Here is a 22,875-nt window from a genome sequence, read left to right on the forward strand (position 1 = left end):
CATTTCCTTAAATAGAATGATCAATTTTCCACCATAATTTATCACATATCGATTGGAATCAACGAATTCGTTCGCCATTTTGAAATTCCGATGGCGAAAAACTATAATTCAATGTTTTCAACGCCCAATCCTATCGAAAAATCCATATTTGGAACTTTGAATCACTCGAAGGTCGATATTCTTCATCGTGGAAAATGTCGACTGTAGTATTTCATCGCAATGTAAACTTACGGTAGTGTTAGTCATACTGCTTTTTCTCTATTAGCTTATAATTAATTCTAATTAGAAAACTAATTAAAAACTTTTAATTTTTTCCTCAAAATCAATAAATTTACATTGATGTTCTTAAATTTTACTAAAACAAACGTTTTTTTAGAAAAAAATCTATATTTTTAAGTAATTTAAATTCATTTTATAACACAATATTAATACGTATTTGTTGTAATTTTGAATGAGTGTTGTAAACAATTATTGGGCTTTTGTATCGTAATTGTTAACGAGATTGTTTAGAATACAATAATAGTAACAAAATTTTATCTACTTGTGAAAAAAAACCAAAGACAGAATCGCGCGAATAAATATAATTTATATATAATTAATAAAATATCCAATATTTAGGCCTATATAAGATCAAATCTTAAAACTTTGATTAAATTTTTTAAAATTTGCTGTCTCAAATTATTGCGTTTGAGTTTTTACATTACTTAATAACAATCTAATCTGATTCAAATAATTGCGTAAATAATAATTCCGAATAAACAAAATAATCTGATAACTTAATGACGATTTTGTAAGTCATTTAAGTACTTTCGAATAAACTCAATTAGTTAAATGATTAACTAATTTTACATAGAAAATTCAGATTGTAAATTTAAAAATTAGGCTTATATAACTTAGTAGTCTGTAAAATTTCTTCAGACATTTGCTCGACCTTTGGCTTAAAAAGGTTGAGAAAAGCTGTAATAGAATAATTTCGGGATAGATGGCCATTCGGAAAAGATTGCCAATCTCTGTGATTCTGAAAATAAACATGGTAAGTCCGAGGTGGACTGGTCAGTGAAAACAGTGCAATTGTAGTGGAACTTGCGACTTGTTCCGAGAAATTTTCATAAGAATAAAATGAATATTTTGTTTTGTATATATCCCGTAGTAATTCCGGGATAGATGACCATCGTTTTTAAAGTGTAAATAAATGTTATTTGTTCAATCCGAAAACACTCTTTAGATAACTAATTTGTGTCAGTTTGTATGTGACCCTAGAATCACGCTCGAGCCGGGCGGTTTGGGTTAAACGATTTTCTATTAGCACTTTTTGTTGCCACACAGCTATAGGCGCACTAAGCAATCGCCTGCGACGCAAAAATTTAGGTGCTGTATACCTCCAAAATTCTGCCAAAAACTGGCCTTAGCCACATGTATATTCTTTTTTCACTCACAATTGTGTTAAGTAAACTTTAATCATCCCAACATATCTTTTCTCGGCTTTCAACTATCTAACTCCATTCTCGAGATTAAGGAAGGACAGACTGGCAGACAGACGACAGTGGGAATTTATAGGTCTATTATATTTTCAAATTACAGCCCAATGAGCATTTTTATAGTAAATCAACTCTACGGACAAAAGTGGATGTTAATTATAAGCAGACATTTTTAATTAAAAAAAATATAGGCCTGTATGTATATATATATATATATAAACTAAAATTATTTAATTTTCTAAATGCACGTTAAATTGAAGTTATATAAGCAATCGTTTTCGCTTAAAATATTTATTCTTCGAAATCAAATTTAATTCGATTAATTTTAGCGGAGCGAGAACTTATGGTATACGTAAACATTATTAATCTTCCATTTGATAATATGCATATTTCATAATAAAATATAGTTCGCTGCCATTTACTTTATTGAAAATAATACTTTGTGAATAAAGGGGAAGCACGATTTTGTTTACCCTCTTTGAAGTTTAATAACTCCTATGCTTTTTGTTGAAAATATCTGAAATTTTGCAAGGAAATTTGTGTATTATGGGGACTGATGTTGTTAAATTTTAGTGATTGATGGTCGAAAGGGTGGAAAGATAAAGAAGGTCGTGTGTATCGTCAGTAGGACTTAATGACGATTTTACTCGTTATTAACATTTACATTTTTTTTTTTTTTTTAATAAAAACCATTTCTACCCTCAAAATTAAGCTTTTTGCCATTTTATAGGCCTAATAGTTTTAACTATTATATTATATTAACTATGATATTATAATACTAAAGACTAGTTATAAGAAGTTTTTAATACTAAAATATCATAACAGATGGTGTCATCAAATGTTGCCGGAAAAGTTAAGCAACTCGTTGCTGGATTTTTAATAACGCTATCATAAAACTCGTAGTACATCAAATTATTATATTGAGAAAATAGTATGAAGTACTATAATACTTCAAAATAATTTTAATTGGAGATCATGGTACACCATGTTGGAGGTAGACAAGTATTGTATATCGGCTAATACAGTATAAGACATTGGCTAGTGGTATAGCAAAGAATCTGCCAATATACATCAGTAGTTTCAGTGTGACTAGTTCTAGGCTATAGATCTACTATAATTATTATAATCTGATTAATCAGTATAAATGTAAAAAAATATATAAAGAAATTAGTTTTAATTTAAGTATTATATAAAATTTAAGTCGCATAAAAAAAAAAAAAAAACATTAAGATTCAATTACAGCCACTTAAGGACGTCGATAGGTTTTTTGGAAACTGCGACGTATAACGAAACCAATTTGCCATAGGCTAAATAATATAAACACAAGAAAATTCGACAACGGTAATTGTAAATGATTACAAATTTACTTGCAACTTTCCTTAACGACGTTAAGTGAGGACTTGCTATATGCTCGCTTTCTTCTGGCTGCTCGCTGTTTTGCCTGAAGTTCTGTAATCAGAAATAAATCGCGGAGACAAGAGGGGCAATTTCTAGTATTTAATGATTAGTATTTTCTTTTTTTCTTTCATCCAGCACTAGGCCTATTGTCTACAGTTTAAAATTTACTTGATGAAAGCGAAAGCATATATATATATATATATAATCGAGACGAGTTGATAATAATAATAATAATAATAATAATCAGTGCAGAGCCCAAACGGTTAGGAGTTGAAAGTTGAAATTTGGTACACAGTTAGGGTACCAAAGTGTTAAGTAACAGTGGAAGTGTTAAGTAACAATGGAGAACAAGAGAAAGCGACGTGCAAGATTTACAGGCGCTGGAAAAGAAAAAAAAAAAAAAAAAAAAAAAAAAGAGTAATATGTTGGAACATATTCGATTTTCAAATTTAAACAGATTAGTTCGGTTTTTCTCGACCTTTCTTCTTTAGAACATTCGATGAAAATCGAAGGATATAGTCAGAACACGTTGTGAAAATCGAACAATATTAAAACATTCGATTTTCAAATTCGACCTTTCTTTAGAAAAACTTAGTTCGTTGATGAAATTACTCTCTTTTTTGTGACTATAATGTAATAATCTTTATCTTCTCTATCATTACTTTTGCCCGAGCAACGCCGGGCCTACCGGCTAATTTAATATATAATGCATATGGAAACTAGTGACTAACTTGAGGGGGCTTAGCTACTTGAAAGCGCTCCGATAGCTATGGATCTATTTGCCTGTAAAGAATATCAACTAACATATAGCATTTTCGTTGTGCATCCACAGTGTTAATCCGACATTCGACTGACTCATTCCCGTTTTCTTATTAAAACTTTTAAAATATTTCTTCAGATTTGTTTAATAGTTCTTAATTAACAGATCTGTCGATTCTCGTTTATGAAATATATTAGATAAATAGTAAAACAAGATAACGAAAATATAAAATTCGCATTCTCTCTCTCGCACAAAAATTTCTATTTGAACGCATTTAAATCACTGTATAGAAAATTCGTGTGTACAGTTTGGTCTTACATAATATTTAATATTGTTTCCTTTGTGTTAACTTATTTCTTCAGCTTTTATTTAATTTCTCTCCGTAAATAATCCAAAACCGTACTACTAAGGTGCGCGTTTTATACGTCATACGACAGAAACATATGGAACTTCCGCGTTAACAAGACTCACGAAAAACAATATAAATTTTGGAACGTATAAACGGCATGATACGCTTTATATCCGGGTAAAACTAACATTTAAACACTTCATAACCGTGTATATTCCTATATTACCCTAGCAACAGCTATGTAACGTAAGCCCAAACTCTCGAAAGGTCGTTGATCTTGATACTTTTAAAGCAATAAAACAATTAAAAATCCCAAAATTAATCGATTTCACTCAATTATAAGTATTAAAATATTATTAAACGGAACAATAACTATGAAACTGATTTGTTTCACTTTCAGTATATAAGTATTGTTAAAACATTCGATGCTATTGGCGCATTTGATGAGGCGGTTTGTAATCTAGATGCTTATTGGATGAGATACCGGCACCGGAAGATGATGGTAAATTGATACGGAGAACTCGTGTGATGTTGATCCATGATCCGTGATGTCTTCAGATAAAGAATCGTCACATATTCTGATGAATGATGTATAGACGTTAATAAACATTGTATATATATATATATATATATAAAATACGTCGTTTATATATTTTATATTCGTTCGATTTTATATCTGAGAGGTGTATAATGTAAGTAAAAACTCTTAATATGCTTCAGTATGGAGAATGGAATTTTATTGAATTTATTTTTAGCAAATATTGTCAACATTAAATGTTAATTTCATAATTTTCTTTATTAAACATGTCATTGAGCTAATTAATAGATTTCTCTCCTCAAGGACGAGATTTTTCCCGCGAACAAATTTGGGTTAAAACCCAAATTTGTTCGCGGGAAAAATCTTCATTGATTTTCGGAAGAATTCTAAAAATTTGAATATTTTAGAATTATCTTTTTAAATTTTAAATAAATCGAAATTGTTATAAATTTTTTCTTTTTTTTTTAATACAAATTTGAAAGGTAAAAACACAAACCAAAAAAAAAAAAACAGATTTAATTACATAAATTGTAAATATTTAAATACAATATTGATAATTTTATGTTATTATCTGTGTAAACTACTGTATAGATAAATATTAAATAAACAAATGATTGTTTGCAATTTGTTTTGATCAAGGTTAACTTGTGCATTTTGAAATACCAAAATATGATTTTTATTCAGTTATTTAGATGATGATTAATTATAATTAATATTTTATTTAAGTTTGATGAAATTCTTTGTAATTATACAAAAGCTGTTTCTAATCTTGTATTTTTTTTTTCAAATTTTTGTTCATTATCTTAATAATAAATAGAAAAAATATTAATCTTAAGATATGTAAAGTATATAGGAGTATAGAGGAGCATAGTTTATATTGAAAAAAAACTTTTTTTGACATATTGTACCACTAAATCAGTATTTCCCAATTTGTGTCATTTGTTTCCCTTCTTAAATTTTAAGTTCCAGGTATCCCTTTTCCCAGGTAGTTTGCAAACTATCCAAATGCAACACTTAACACAACTTGAGTAGGAGAATTCACACAAAATGTATACTTTATTGGGAAATAATGATTCTCTGTATTCACTGAATATCTTTTTGTGTACTCCAGGTTATGCATATCACACTTTGAGAAATGCTTCACTAAATTTTCTTAATAAAAAAGGCTAAGATTAATGATCTAATTTACAAAAACTTAATAAGAGATGTAAAATGTTTATTTATCCAATAATAATAATAATCTAACTTAATTTTAAAACAATATGAATTTTTTATATTAATGAGGTATTAATTATTTTTAAATAGATGGATTCCCTTGATAAAGACTCCTCCTCTTGTTATGCCACAGTGAATGGTATAAATGATGATGAATTTAGTAGTGACGCCAACGTTAAAAAAGATATAAAAGATGACAAAAACAGTCAACGATTCAAGATAGATCCCTATTATGCACCGAAAATATTAAGAAAAAATTTGAATATGCTTGTTCGAGCTCCATCTTCGGATTCATCCACAGATCAGGCTTTAGTATTAGTATTATATACCGGCGGAACTATTGGAATGGTGAAAACAGATAAAGGAGGTAATTATTTTATTTATAATAAATTTCTTATTAGTATTTAATTATAATTAATTACTAATATGTTATTTAACAGCATAATAATTTCATTATATTATTAGAATTCTGTTTTCCATTAAATAATAATTTATTTGCATACATATGTATTATATATAATGTTATATTGCCAGAATTTAGTTATAATTAATTATTAAAGACAGTCAGATGGCCAAGGTGGTTAAAGCTTCAGCGCACCACTCTAGGAGATTTGAGATTGAATTTAGGCAAGCAACTTCCTAGGAAGTTTTCATATCTGACTCAGATATGTCAAGCCCCATTCCTTACCACTTGGCATGGGCCTGGAGGAGATGGATATGGAAGAAAGATCCTCTTAGTGTCCACAGGGTTGGAAAGAGTTAAAAATGAAAAATGGGAAAAAAAAAACACTAAATGTTAAAACTAAGCACAATTTAGTTTTCTTATATCAAATAAATTGATTCTTTAATCATTTTACTTGATATAAAGAACATTATACTGATTTATATTAATTAAACTTAATTAATCTAATAATTTTCTTTCAACTTCTGTTTATAGGTAGTTATTCACATATATGAAGTAAAAACATAGTAACTACATAACTTGATTCTCTTCATGTAAATAACTTGCATATTTGAAAGATTCGTGTGTAAAAGATGGTAATCCACTTTTTGAATCATTTTATAAGTTGCTTTATTAAATGGTCTATCTCCAGCTTATGGTCTATTTCCAGCTTATCTATCAAATGGTCAGAAGTATCAATTTACATTTATAGAGGTAAGGCGAAGTCAGTCAGAAGTCCCTGTAATTTTGCCTTTTAAAATACAAACAATAAACAAATTTTGATTTACATTTTTCCCAGAACTAGGTTTATGTGGATTACTACCTTTTACACTCAAACCCTTTATATAAACTATGTTTTTATAATCATAAAATAACTTTGATAAATCAAGTATTATTGATTTATCAAATATCAAAAATAATTTTTATTAATGTTTAATATTAAATTGAATTTACTAAGTTACTGGATAATTATAGTATAGATCTCTTATTAATAATTTAAAACTCTTAATTTTTTAGTTTATGCACCTCAGGCAGGAAAACTAGAGAATGGAATTCGTAATTTTCCAAATTTACACGATGAAAAATATGTAGCAGAAAATTTTTTAAAATTGAATGACAAGCTTCCTCTAGCACTTCCGTAAGTAATGAATTGAATTGAATTTAAAATTTTTATTAAATTAGCATCATTAATTTTGTATTTTTCAATTTTATTTCAATAGAAATTTTTTATTCACATCATAGTAAATATGAATTATTAAAATACTGTTCAATAACTTGGATACATTCAGAAAACCCATTGATGACAATTGTAACAATAACCAAAATAAAAAAAAATTTAATGTGCATTTCACAAATTTAGTTTTAATTCACACATCACAAAATTTTTTAAGTAAATTTAAGAAGAAAAATTATTTTATAATGAATTTATTGATATTAATAAAGATAAGATTCAATTATTAAAACAAATTTAAAACTACTAAGAAATTTAACTTTCATTTTCACAGAATAAAATAATATAAAAATTGTAAACTCCTGGCAATGAATTTGATAATTAAAATTCTTAAATATCTTAATTATCTACATTTATTAAGAATTTTAAGTTATTTTTCTTATGAATTTTCCTTATGGCTTATTGAATTATTATATTCATCTTACATTACTTTTACTTATTTTTTTAAAGTAATAATTAATTTTCTTATTCAGTATAAACTTTTATCTTTTATATTAATATACAAGTATTTAGAAGCTCATTAAAAGAACTTTTGGTTATTTAGTGAGGGTTTAGAAAGCTGGATACTTGTGTCTTAAGATAATATTGTAATATCAGAATAATCTTATAGATGATATATCTTCCAAAAAAATTAGTTAAACAAGTAATATAAACTAGTTAAGTAATGCTGTATCAGCATATAGTCGGAGCAAAGCTGCTCGCACCTTCATTTTCTAGATTATGAGGGAAAAAAGAGAGAAAGAATCATTCATTCTCAACAATATATTTGATTTCTATTATATCATTTAAAGGTATAAATATAAGGTCAGAATAAGCCATTAATTAATTGCTATGCCAACATCTCATGAAATTCTGTCTATCACTATGGGCCTTGGACTTGCAGATTGACTCGTAGTAATCTTTATTGTAACTGTTTAAAAATACTGTCGGTTATTTTTTTCACTCGACTGAATGGAACATAGGTAAGACCGATAGCTATCTCTTTTTTCCTATATCTATTTTGATTTTTGGAAGAGTTAATCCCTGTGATTTATGTATAGTCATTGAGTATGCTAAGGTAAGGGGAAACTGTCTATAAGATCGCAGTATACTGCCATTGATTGAAGTGTGTGTAATGGGGATTATTGGAAACAGATTACTATAGATGAAAGGTCCCTGATAGCTATCAAATTTTATTAAAATAAACAGAGGAAGAGCTGGAGGGAGAGCATTAGGAGCATATATAATGTAACGTATAGTTCCTAGACCTCCTTGCACCCATAAGTTGACTCTCAGCATGATTCTGGCATTAACTGACAGATTAAAATACTTGGAGAGACCAAGAGCTGAGTCATCTTTGGACGAAGGCAGGGCAATATCTGGAGTGTTTTCAGATGCTATAAAAGCAACAGGACACCCAGTTGATTGCAAGTAGTCTTTGTTGGTTTGTTTAACTTGCTTGTTTGTTGGATATAGCTCTACTGCCATTTCGAACTGATCAAGTTCATCTCTAGATAAATAGGCTCAATAAATAGATGCTGCCATGAAGGACGTAGTCTTAGTCAACTCATTTTGACCTCCAATACTGAAGAAAAACGCAACCTTCATTTTGAACCCTATCTCCAGTTCTACAAAAATGGATGATTTTTGAGAGTTGAAATTTTAATCAGTTCATTCTTGAGTGATGATGAGTCATCCTAGAAGATTTCATCAAGATTGGACAACTCATTCTAGAGTTATGATGTTGACAAGGGATGCATGAAGTCAAGTGTTAGTTGTCTCTCAGCTTCGCCTCGCTCCGAGAATTAATTTTGTATTCTGCATCTTATTTAAAAATTTAAGCCTTAACATAATTAAATATAATTAACAGAGAATGTTCTTTTTGAAAAGATATTTCTTTATAATGAATAATTATCAGAAGTGTGTAATAATAGGAATGGAAAATGTGGAAATAGTGAATGGATAATTAGTTAAATTGCATAAATTTATAATTAATTAGTGATAATATTTATAAATATTACAATAAAGTATAAATTATGAATAACTTGACAATTACTTTAAAAATAATATATTTAATAATAAACTTTATTATTAAATATATCTTTATTAAAATTATTAATGAAATTCTTAACATTTTCAGAAAAATGGACTACAGTCATAAAAGACTTGTTTATGTTATTTATGAATATGAACCACTTTTGGATTCTTCAAATATGACGATGGATGATTGGATCCGTATTGCCCTAGATATTAAAGTAATACTATGTTTTTTGCTTTTAAATTAAATATGAATAGATAGACATCAGTAAAAGATGATGATATTATATAAAGTGGCTATAATGTTAATATTTCATTTTCTTTAATTTTTAAAATAAATATTTATAATTTTTAAAATAATAACCAACTATTTTTGGCAACATATATTTAAAATTTAAGGCATTGTAATAATTTTTCTAAAAAAGAACATTTAACATATATTTTTTTAATTGTTAAATTAATTTCTAATTCTCATACATAAATCCAGAGAGGACTTATCATTTCATTTTGAATATTTGGTATTCATTGATACACGTTTATACAGCCAAACATACACATAAAGTATAAACAGTCAACTCCTCATAAGTCGACACCCGGATAACTCGACACTCGTTGGTTACATAGTCAATTTTTTGTGGTCCCGGCTGACTTACATAGGCATTAATGTTATTAACCTTAAAAAACTTGGTTTACTCGACATCGTTTAACTCGTCACCACTGGATAAATCAACATACTTTTTCTGTTTCACACTTTTTAGAATTCTGATAAGTCGACTCCCCCCCTGAAAAATGAGTTCACACCACACAGCTTATTGTACGGTATTTTGTATTATTGTAACAATCAACAATCACATGACTAGATTCCCATGCATTTAGTATAAAAAATTGAGACACCGGAAGCTCCAGGCGTTTTGTCATAATGAAGTAGCAGATGTCATAAGAAAGTCCTATACAGAAGACGTTTTATAATGAAGGTGCATTTTGTCATAAGAAAGTGTGTTTTGTAGTCAGAGGAGAAGACTTATACTCCACAAGAAGATTAAACCTTTAATTCCAAGTAAATGGAAGACGCCAAGAAACGTCACGAGGACAAGACCCGCCATAAGACAGTGCCATATACTTAGTCAAGATTGGTTAGAGGTATTTGTTAGAAATTTGTAAACTCCCTGTCTCCGCGTTTTTAGGCACATCCCATGTGGCATAGGAATTAGGATAGTCGTGCCGCCATATGTATGGCTTAACATTTGTATTTAATTGCCATATCTAGCCATATTTTGTAACCTTTTTGTAACTTAGTTTAGATGTTAGATATATTAAACTTTTATCTTGTTATCTGTTAAACACCTGTCTCTCTGTCTATAAATCCTAACCTGACACCTATTTGCTTACTCGCACACCCCCCACTCAATAACTTGCCCTTGTAGTTTTAAGCCATCCAATGACAACGTGGACCAGACCGTGCCAATTAAGTGGCATTTAGGGAACAGCTCCTGTGTCCCTGGCTTCTCACATAAATATTACATTTGCAATTTGCATACTTTAATAAAAAATTATGTAAAATTGTGAATTTTTTAAAAATTAATGGCAATATTCATAAAATAAGTTTTTCTTTTTTTGATAAAATTAAATGAAATGAATTCAAATCACATTCCACTTTTTGGAGAGGAAGATTCATTAAGGTTTGTTTAATGTAAATATTGACAAATAATTTCTAAATATAACCTACAATCTTAGTTACCACTGATCTTGAATTATAGAAAATGCAAATACATTGAAGTAGAATATGATAGGAGCATGTAAAACATAATTCAATGAATTGATAGTTAAAATATCAATTATAATATTTACTTACAAAGCAAACATTTCATTTTAACATTGAAATTGGTTTTTATTTTGATAATGCTAAAATAGTTCATAAAATTTATAACAATTTTATTAAATAATAATAAGCTTTTTTCCTCACAAAGTAAAAATAATTATCTTTATTATATTTTAATGTCAGGAATTTTATGAATTATTTGATGGCTTTGTTATCCTTCATGGTACAGATACAATGGCATATACAGCTTCAGCTCTTTCTTTCATGTTTGAACAGTTAGGAAAATCTGTTGTAATTACGGGATCCCAGGTAATTTTTGATTAAATGTTTTATTTAAAATTAAGTTGTAAATGATATGGTTTGTTTATAAGAAATATTTGTTTTAGATTCCATTATTTGAAACACGTAGTGATGGACGAGAAAATTTCCTATGTTCACTTATTATAGCAGGGATTTATAATATTCCAGAGGTAAGTTTTTATATCTTCTAAATAAATGTATATTTATGCAAAAGAATCAAACTTACCATATTTACTCGCATATAGGATGAGGTGTGACTTAAAGATCAAAATAAAGAAAATTAGATTTATTAATACAATTCTAATTTTATTTTGTTTAATCATAAATAAAATATCAAATGCACGTAAATGCACACATTGTCCCGCAAAACTTACTAGCATTTTACACTTTAAGGAATAATATTGTAAAATCGACAACATAATTTGTTCATGTAAAGCTGGACAATCAGGAATTTTTTTTGCCAGTTCTTAATAGTCAAATCCACCCTCCATTTCTCCAAATTCTGTCTTCCGAATAATTACGTGTTTTCACGCGAGAATGGATTAAAACTTATATCAGGTTCCTGTCTTATTTTGGAATTTCAATTTGGAATTAAATTCAAAAGCTTTGCTTTTCCTATTGCTATTCATGTTTACTCCTGACAATACACAAAAATGATTCAAACGACTCAGATAAAATAGTTTTGTTTCTAAACATGAGGGTGACCATCTGGTAAAAAATGTGAATAAAAGATTCACAAAAATTCTTGCAAAAATGCAAAGAATCCTTCGCTCGCACGTATAGGATGACGTAGATTTTTTGAAGCAGGGAAAAATAAATAAAAACTTTGTCTTATACGCAAGTAAATTTGGTATGTACAGTAATAAGTTACATATTTTGATAAGAATTTGTTAATGATCTCTACAGAATCTACTTCAATAAAATGGTATAACAACAATGTTATTATTTTTGTGATTGGCTATTCTATCCAATTTTTACTAGATTTGTCACAACAGTTGACACAGAATACAATTCTTACTTCATGTAATATCCTTTATTTAAATCGAAATGCATTTTGGACTTTTAGTCCCTCTTCAGTTAATTTAAATAAAGGTTGTTACATGAAGTAAGAATTGTCATCTGTATCAGGTTGTGACAAATCTAGTAAAAATCAGATAGAATAACCAATCACAAAAATGATAATGAATTCTACTAGATACAAAGCAAACAACAATATGACAATGTTATTTATGAAAATTGAAAATTTTTCAAAATAATAGTAATACATTTGTAATGATCATGTTTTTGAGTTTAGAAAAGATTAGACAAAGATCTATCTACATAATCTTCAAGTAAGAAGACAACACTAAATGATATTTTATGCTTTCTTATGATGTTTATTTACATAAAACAAATCTTTACATTTTAGAGTTTAAAAAATGTATGCAAATAATAACAATGGTAATGACATTGTGCTTAGTTCCAGTTTCATCAGCAAGATGGGAGAAGTAGAATTACAATATAAGTAGTTTTTAATCAATGATTATTTTATAACTTTTAATGTTATATTAATGTAAAAAATGATGAGTTTATAACATTAATTAAATAATAATTGCATCTGATGTTTTAACCATTAAAGTTAGAAGCTCTAAAACTATGGTAAACAGAAGCAAAAAAATATGAAAGCTCTCCAAAATATGTAAGTTTGTTGACAAATATGAAAGCTCTCCAAAATATGTAAGTTTGTTGACCAAATAGCTAAGGTGGTTAACACTGGTGGACCCTGGATCAAATCAGAGCAAGTAATCCAAGTTTTTCATGGGCAGTTCATCCCAAATGTGTCAGACCCCATTTCTCATCAACTGCTTTGTGGGCCTGGCCAAACTCACAATAGGTATGAAACAAAAGCCCTCTAAGTGCCTACTGGCCAGAAAGAGCCAAAAGTTAAAAAAATAATGATATGTAAGTTCATAAATTAACCACAATAATGTGCTATTATCACTTGGTCCAATTGCTAATTTCATGAAGTTGGCATGAATATTGTCAATTTTGTGAAATCAGAATATCAACTGTTTTCATGAATTATGCAAATTTTTGCCTACTTCATGAAATTGGCAACATTCCAAGATTTGGCATAACATACAAGGCGGTTTCAATAAGTAACACCTTTTATTTTTTTAAGCAAAAGTTTTAATGCATATGGAAAATACAGAATATATGAAATGAAATATGTGGATTAGACTACTTCTCAACATAGGAACCATTCAAGTTCAAGCACTTGTGCCAGTGGTGTACCAGCTTGAAGATGCCTGCATTATAGAATGCTGATTCCTGGCCATACAACCATCCACAAACAGCTGATTTATCATCCTCGTCAGAATGGAACCTCTCTCCAGTCAGGAATTTATTCAAAGGACCAAACAGGTGGAAATTGCTCAGTGCCGAATTGGGACTGTAAGGGGGGGAGTGATGCAGAATTTCCCATCCAAAGGATGTGATGTGGTTACAGACTTTCGTCGAAGCATATGGGTGGGCATTATCGTGAAGAAGTTGAATATCGTGTGCTTGCAAGTGTGGTCTCTTGTCATGGATAGTTCGTTGCAGGCACTTCAGGATTTTGCAGTAACTGTCAGAATTCACAGTTTTTCCCTAAGGGAGAAAATCTACTGATAGAGCACCCTTGCAGTCCCAAAACACTGTCACCACAACTTTCTTTGTACACTGTGTCACCTTGAATTTTTTGGGAGAGGGAAACTTGAATGCTTCCAAACCATGCTTGCTTCTTTCGTCTGTGGTGAAATGGTGTGCTCACAATTCGTCTCCTATGATGATCCCTTGAATGAAGTTGTTTTCTTCCTCTGCATATCATTCCAAATGACTCAAAGACATCATCATTCTTGCAGCCATGTGCTCTTCTGTTAAGTGTCTAGGTACCCAGCATGTGCAAATTTTCTGTACGCCAGTTTCTCGTGCACGATGTTATAAACCATTCCAATCAAAATGTCAAATTTTTCCAACAGCATCTTCAAGAGAATGTGGCAGTTGCTTTGAATCATTTGATCAACAGCAGCAACTGTTTCAGACAAAGTTGCACTTACTGACCTGACCTGTGCTCATCAATCACACATTGATACCATTTTTAAACATTTCACACCATCGATGGATGTTTGAATAGTCCATGCAATTGTCACCATACATTTCCTGCATTTCCGTATGAATTTGTCCATATTTCTTGCCCCGTGTCCATAGAAAACAAATAACATTTCGCTGCTGTTGGGAGTGTGGACGATGATAGCATGCTCACCATTTTCTTTCCATTTGTCAGAAATGTCTGACAAGTGGCACCAGTGTTCCTATTGTGCAATAGTGTTTCCAGAAATTCAAACTTCATTTACTATATTCATATTTTTGTGTACACATTAAAATGTTTGTTTAAAAATAAAAGGCATTACTTATTGAAACACCCCCATATATACACATATCAGCGATCATCAAGCCCAATTAATTAGTTACTAAATACTAGATTAAATTAAATACACTTCTAGCCCAAAGTTAGGCTATTTGTTTAATGTGTATTTATCAGATTATGGCTAAATGAAAAGAGTTTATCGCATCAGGATGAGAAGGAACCATACTCAATTATTCAAATATAAAAAAGTCATATTTGAATAATTGAATCTGGTTCCTTCTCGTCCTGATATGATAAGCCCTTTTCATTTAGTTGTGATCTGATAGTATTTAGTACACATTAAACAAATAGCCTAATTAATTAGATTAATATCTTATGTTTTTATTAAAATTTACTTAATTCCTAAAAGTATATAGTATACTATAGTTATTTTAATCTCACATTTTATATAAAAATTCTAAAATTAATGCATTCTAAAGATTGCCACTAACTAGAATGATTGACTAATGTTTATAATATATTCTAATAAACTAATAAAAGTTTATATACAATAAATATGCAATATTCAACAATAATGAATAAATTAAGAATAAATATTTATCATTCAAATAAATATCTTATGTACAAAATTTTAATACAAATTAAAAAATTTAGAAAATCATAGAGAATAAACATGATTTATGAAGAATATTTCAAATTGCTTATACATTTTATATGTAAAATGTAAAAATATACAGTATTAATGACAAATACAAAAAATGTTTTTTGTATTTATCATTAATACATTGTATTTGTAAACATCTATTAACAATCACTGGTACACAAGTAACACTAGTGGAGTCAACATTTCTTTATAGGCTCTTCTCTACTATATGTACTGTACAGGTACATTGTTTAATCCAATGTCACAGGAACTTTTAAACAATTTGAATAAATATAGGCAGAGAAGAGTGTATAAAGAAAGGTCAACTCTACTAGGGTTAATTGTGTTCCAGTGATTGTGAATGGATGTTTAGAAGACTTCAAAGAATTTTTTTGTGAGTCTTCAATATTGTACCATATTTTTGCAGAATGACTGGTATGCCAGTCTCTCTGGGGGAGACCAGGAAATCAGATATTTCCATATGGTAAAAGCCTGCATGCCAGTTTAAGTGAGGTTATACATCCCTCTCTAGAGCAGTGGTTCTTAACCTTTTAGTGATGACGGACCATTTATCAAAATTTTTCTCTTGCCATGGACCACGAGCTGTTTGGCAGTAATATAAGTTCTTATAAGGTTGTTCTATAAATTAAACATGTATAAAATTATTCGAAACCAAGAGTATTATATTATTTGCATAAATGTTACATTAATTATATTATTTTAGTGCAATTTTTGTAACTGCATAGTGTTTACCAACTGCTGGATTCTTTGTTCAGTGCTACTCAAAGCCAAACGCATGTCAGCACTGGCATCCAACCGATTTCGATGTTTACTTTTAATTATCAAAAGCACTGAGAATCCTTGCTCGCATAAATATGTGGTTGAAAATAAAGTTAGGTACCGTAAAGCAATTTCTCGAATTTTAGAGAAAGCAATAGCTTTATGGCTCCAAAAATCTAAGATTAATTCCTGTCTCGAAAGTATCCTTGCAGTTACTATCGTGTTACATTTCAATTAACTCTTCTTGTATTTTATCCGGCACCTCAGAAATGTTGACTATGAAAGGATTTTGGATCAGTTTCCGAATAATGCCTTCCAGGAGGTTTTTTAAAGGAAACTGGCTCCTATTCAGGTGTTACAAATGTGGAGAAAACCCGGAGAACTCCACGTGCCAGCCCATCCGAACGCAGTGGGAACCCGCGACCAAACTCTCAGTGTTTAGCGACAGAATCGCTCGGCCACTGGTGGGCATCTCAGCACACTGTCTGTCAATAATTGGGTTCAATGTATCAAATGCAGAAAAATTCTCTCTTCAACTTTGGTGATCAATAGGTCGATTTTAGCGATAAACGTACTGATTTTATCTTCAAATGCAAATATATTGCTAGTGCCTTCCAATTTCATATTTCCTGACCGTTGCAGTTGCAGGTTCAATTTATTTAGTTTGTGCAAAAAAATCCACTAAATAAGCAAAATGTATTTGAAATTTGAACTGACAAAACTCGTCATCATTTATTTAATAATTTTAGGATGACTTCACGGACCACCGGTTAAGAACCACTGCTCTAGAGGGTGCATTAAAAAAGTGAAAGAGTTTTTATTCTAAAACTGTAAGCATTCAATTATATGTTTAATTTCTTCATTTTGTCTTTTTTCTAACAATGTAAAATACTCTTGGGATTCCGAAAGTGCTTTTTATGTGTATTTATTGTTATTTGATTCAAAAATGCAAAAATAAACATAGTAAATTTAAGAAACTCACCGTAAATTATGTCAACTTACCCTAATTAACATTGGCTTTGTGTGAAATTTGAAATAAAGGTGTTATTTTTAAGGTAGTGATAAGTGGTCAGTGTAGCCTGTACTGACTAACTACTACTACTGTCAATAAGTCATTGTTTTATTGTCTTGTAAATGAAAATTCTTTTCTAGATTTTAAGTCAGTCAAATTACAATGTTATTATTTTATTGTACTCAGAAGAATGTTTTCTTTAATGTTATATAACATATAAACCTTATTGCTGAGAATCATTTTACTACTATAAACTAATGTTTTCAACCTGATCAACAGACCATCATCATGTTATCAATTTACTGGAACATTTACTAACATCATTTTATAATTGAACCAATATGCAATAACAAATTCAAATTTAAAATGGTTCAAACATTTGGTTAAAAATCAAAATATAAAATATAAATAATATAACTAATCCCTTAAATACATAAACTGAATGAATCAAAATAAATAGAGTAGAACAAAATAAAATAAAAATAAAATAATAAAATACAAACGGTTCGAACATTTTTTAACCAATTTAAATTCAAATTTGTTATTGCATATTGGTTCGATTATAGAACGATGGTAAATGTTCCAGTAAATTGATAGCCTGATGATGACCTGTTGATCACGTTAAAAATGTTACTTTAAAGTAGTAAAATGATTCTCAGCAATGTGTATATGTTATATAATATTAAATGAGTCTGAGTGTATGTTGAAGTGTTTTCTTTAATGTTTAATTAACAACTAGCTTTGTTAGATCTGATTAATTTTATATTTTAGTGGCATTTTAACCAATATGCCGGAAACCCTGGGGTTACCGGCATGCTGGTCTCTCCATTTTTATGCAGCATGCCAGTCATTCCACAAAAATATGGTCTATTTTTACATTTTTTTTTATATAGATTATTGTAATAACCATGTTTTTCATTCTTAACTGGCAAAATTCAAGATGGAATAAAAGTTTTTTGTCATTAAAAATTTTCCATGATATATTTACTGTTATAAATATGAATATATTAAATTCATTAGAAAGTTCAGCAATTTAATATTATATGTGTTGCATTTATGATCATTAATGAAAACTGAAATAAATTTTTAGTACATATAGTCATATCAGTTAAGATTATACAAAAACTAATTTATTTTATAAAATACTGAAACTTCTAAAATAAAGCATGTATTGAGTTTATGAATGTATAATTCTTTTACATTTACAAAACTAAAACTTTAAACTTGTATGAAAAAAACTTAAACATGTTCTTATATTAACCAAATAGCATTAAGATTACTTAATAGTGTTTGAGCCTGTCTTTTCACTTTGCATTATTAAATATTACATAAATAACTTCTTCTAGGTAACAATTCTGTTTGATAATAAACTCTTTCGTGGAAATCGTACTAGTAAAATAAGTACTTCAAGTCTAAATTGTTTCAACTCTCCTAACATGAGACCTCTTGCTAAAATAGGTATTAGGATTCAAGGTATTGTCAAGCTATTCTTATTTAAATAATGTTGTAAATACTTATTTATATTTCATTAAATCTAAATTTTTAAAAAAGTTCTTTAATGTCTGAAAATGTTAAAACATTGAATATCTAAAAGAGCTACACTATACTAAAATCACTAAGACTTAATGTAAATTTACATAAATTGTATCAATGTGCCACTTATCAATAAGACAAATGTCAATTTCTTTGTGTCTTTGATATTAATACTAGTAAAAAACATTAATGTTTTTATTTTTAGATGTATTTTTACTTATTTAAATATAGTCTGTTTGTTACTTCACTCTTACTATACTAAACAAAATATATTTAAGAATGAATTGACAAATAGAATGTATGTTGTAAAACTGTCTAAGAAACAAAAACAAATAATGCAATTTAAGTAAATCAATAGGAATGTACTATAGATTACTCCCTATGGAATTTCAGGACTTTGATTATATATTTGAACTCGGGACCGAGACAAGTTCAATGGTGCCCTATTTTTGGACCGGAGACGAAAAAGTAAAAAAGTTATCACACTTTTTAAGTTACCATACTTTTTTAATGCTCTCGTGCAGACGGCACCGTAGTTGCTAGTATTGCCATCTTGCGGTAAAGTCTGCAAACTGTGACGTTGGACTACGGTCATCTCCCGGAGCGTTAAACACGCGATACGAGAGCGGAGACAGCGACGCAACTTCCGATCATCGCACGATCGCCATTTCGGTTAATGTTACTTATGGCAGCGAACATGGCAGCCCGACTGACCTCTCGTATGGGAGCCACCACACGCCGCCATGTGCTAAATTAGTGATCAATTCACGGTAGTTCTTGAACAAAGTAAAAAAGGGGGGGAAACGTCTACTAAAGGCAATTTCAACAGCAAGCATGCGACTCCCTATCATCGCGCGATCGCCGGAAAAAAGTATGATAACATTTTTAATTTTTGTCTCCGGTCCAAAAGTAGAGTATCGTTGAACTCGTCTCGGTCCACTGAGTTCAGATATATACCCAAACACACGAAATTCCATAGGGAATAATCTATAGTATACCCATCAATAGTGTGATTTTTGTGATAAATATTGTCTCAGAAATTGCAAGTCTTATGTAAGAACCTGATCCCAACATGCATTTGATGTGATAGTTTTTGCTATTTAGTGACTTACATCAGATTTTTGTATAAATTATTAGATAATTTTGATTTTTAATTAAGTTCTAAATTAATTTGAAAAATGTAAATAAATATTCCCAAAATAATATTTAGATATGTCCTAAATTATCATTACTATTATTATTATTTTTACTGTACTCACTCATATAATATTTTGAGAAATTTGCTAATGTAAAAACATATATTTCAAATAAATAGTGATTTTTTATTGTATGTAACCACTATTTATAGTGGTTATTGTTTTTATATTTTTTTGCAATAAAAATTTTTCTATTTCTATATTTTTGTCAAGCTATAAATATTGATTTTTCTTCTTACTGGGCTAGATGACACACAAAAGCATTATTCATGTTATGTTTTTTGTGATGAGAATTCAGATTCAAATTTTTGAGTCCTCGGATTTTTTTCATATGTTGTTCATTTAACATTAGATCCTTAATTCCTTCATTGAAGTCTATAACTCATTTTAAGCCAGTAATTTACTATTGATATTTCTGGCTTGTACTGTTAATATTTTTTTCCTAATATTCTTCAGAACAGAAAGAAATAATAAGAAAAATTCACTCACTCTCATCATATTTTGTTTGAATACAAGTATTGTATTCCATTATTATTGATTGAATGAATGAATATACTTTAAATTTCATTGTAATATGATAAGTTTTTGTTCTTTTTATTTTTTTAACATTATGAAATAAATATTTTATTTTACTATTTATTTAAATATTGAAAACATATAATTGTTTATATATTCAAATTTTTATATTGTTAAAAGATATACAGTAGTTTGAAAGTACCAAATAATTTTATTGAAGGGCTCTAACTTAAAGCGACCATTTAGCCCTGTTTTTTGAGGACTCTTTAAAACTTATGTCTCAGCCTATTTTTGTATTCAATTTCTATTTTATTTTGCATTCCAAGTTATATTTGTCATTATACAAAACAAACATATATCTAATATTTAGTATATCTTAACTAATACATAATGTGAGATGTGCCATTGGTCAGGCTCTATCAGATGGCCTATGTGAATAAATAATAATAATGTAATTAATTAAATATTTCACATTATTATTATCATTATTATATATAAATAAAAGAAAGAGCATAAATATCAATTTGTGCATTAAAAAAGTTATTTTAAAAGTAAAGAAACATGAAATCTAAAATAATTTAGATGAATGTAGATAATAATCTATAATCACATTGTGATTTGTTCAATAATTTTGTTATTGTTGTAAAGTAGATATAGGCTTGAAAAGCTTAAATTATTATCATTAAAAATAGTGTTTCACACATACTAGAAATCCATTATAAATCAAACTTTTGTTTTTAATAATAAAATTTAAAAAAACAATTAAAAATATATTTATTAATCTCATGCATAATAATATATGCAGGATCATCTGATATACAGTATAAATGCATGTGATAAAATTAAATTTATCTTAAAACAAAAATTACTTTTTATTTTAAATATTATTTCTTTATTATTTGGAATTTTTTTAATTGATTTAAAAATAATTTATGCATATTTCAGTCATTTACTTTTTCATCACTATATTTAAAGATTTTTAAATAATCTAATTTAATTTAATAGTTTTTCAGTTAAATATATTAATAATATATTTTACATTGTGTGTTATAATAACCTGAACGATACATTATTTACTATTTTCAGTTGAAGAAAAGGATATTTATCGTTCACCAAAAATTAAAAGATTTAGAGTACACAGTACTTTAAACAGGAATGTTGGTTTATTACGGTTATTTCCAAGTATAACTGTTGAAGTGGTAAGATTCTTACAGTATAATCATAAAATATAATATTTGTAATGAATATAAAATTAATATACAGATTTCAAAAAAGGTAAGGGCATTTATGAGTCCACCCATTGAAGGAGTGGTATTACAAACTTATGGCGCTGGAAATGGACCTACAGGTCGAACTGATATTTTGGAAGAAATTAAGAGTGCTACTAGTCGTGGTGTTATTATCGTTAACTGTACACAATGTAATACAGGGAAAGTGGATAATTCCTATGAAACAGGAAATGTAAGTTATAAGCTCAAAATACATAATATAATTTTAAAAATTGTTACTTTGAACATACGTGAATGGAAAATATAAGATTATTATTATAGCCAAATTTAATAATTAGATCATTAGATACAGACTAATCTCACACCACAAATTTTTATTAATTAATGTAAATCTCGGTATGCATTTCAGCATTTATAATGGTCCTCCTCTCAAGAATTCTACAATAGATATGTTGACACTTATTCTACTGGCACTTGTTCACTTTTGACATTAATTTGCTTTACTGACAATAATAATAGATAGTAAAGCAACTTAATGTCAAAGATGCATGGCAGAATAAGAGTCAACATATCTATTGTTGAGTTCTTGAGGAAAATTCATAAACTGACTGAAGCAAGCCATTGTAAAGGCATACTGGAATTTATAGTAGTTAATAGAGATTCTTGTGGTATGTGATTAGTCTATAGCTAATGGTTATTATAGCCAAATTTTATAATTATATGAAAATTATGTTACATATTTGTTTTTAAAATAAACATGCTGTGAATCAGATTATTTTATTATAATTTCAGATTTTGTTAGAATTAGGAGTTGTTCCGGGTTCAGACATGACTCCTGAAGCTGCCTTAACAAAACTCAGTTACGTGTTGAGTAAAAGTGAGTGGTCTTTAGAAACTAAAAGACAGGTATGATATTGTTCCAAAACTTACATCAGAATTATTTTAAATAATGAGAAACAATACCAAGTTCTTTTAAAAATATAGCAATAACAAAAAATCTGCTTTATTGGAGTTCACTCTAACAACATTTTT

General features: G+C 28.8%; 1 protein-coding gene across 3 annotated transcripts in view; it reads left to right on the forward strand.

Annotated features, from left to right (window-relative positions):
* The first annotated feature begins 4,457 nt into the window (after window positions 1–4,457).
* LOC136969556 (L-asparaginase-like) overlaps window positions 4,458–22,875 on the forward strand; it is a 120,382-nt gene continuing 101,964 nt past the window's right edge. For 2 of the 3 annotated variants that reach the window (XM_067263773.1, XM_067263771.1), the window contains exons 1-10: window positions 4,458–4,677; window positions 5,829–6,105; window positions 7,198–7,318; window positions 9,531–9,645; window positions 11,430–11,555; window positions 11,633–11,716; window positions 18,716–18,842; window positions 21,701–21,813; window positions 21,878–22,075; window positions 22,636–22,749. In XM_067263773.1, the coding sequence (XP_067119874.1) occupies window positions 5,829–6,105; window positions 7,198–7,318; window positions 9,531–9,645; window positions 11,430–11,555; window positions 11,633–11,716; window positions 18,716–18,842; window positions 21,701–21,813; window positions 21,878–22,075; window positions 22,636–22,749 (1,275 nt within the window). In that variant the 5' untranslated portion in view covers window positions 4,458–4,677. The remainder of the gene's footprint in view (window positions 4,678–5,828; window positions 6,106–7,197; window positions 7,319–9,530; window positions 9,646–11,429; window positions 11,556–11,632; window positions 11,717–18,715; window positions 18,843–21,700; window positions 21,814–21,877; window positions 22,076–22,635; window positions 22,750–22,875) is intronic. The other variant, XM_067263772.1, reaches the window with a different exon arrangement.

This window comes from Centruroides vittatus, unplaced genomic scaffold, assembly GCF_030686945.1.
Source record: "Centruroides vittatus isolate TY-2023 unplaced genomic scaffold, ASM3068694v2 contig_18, whole genome shotgun sequence".
In the NCBI taxonomy this organism is placed as follows: domain Eukaryota; kingdom Metazoa; phylum Arthropoda; class Arachnida; order Scorpiones; family Buthidae; genus Centruroides; species Centruroides vittatus.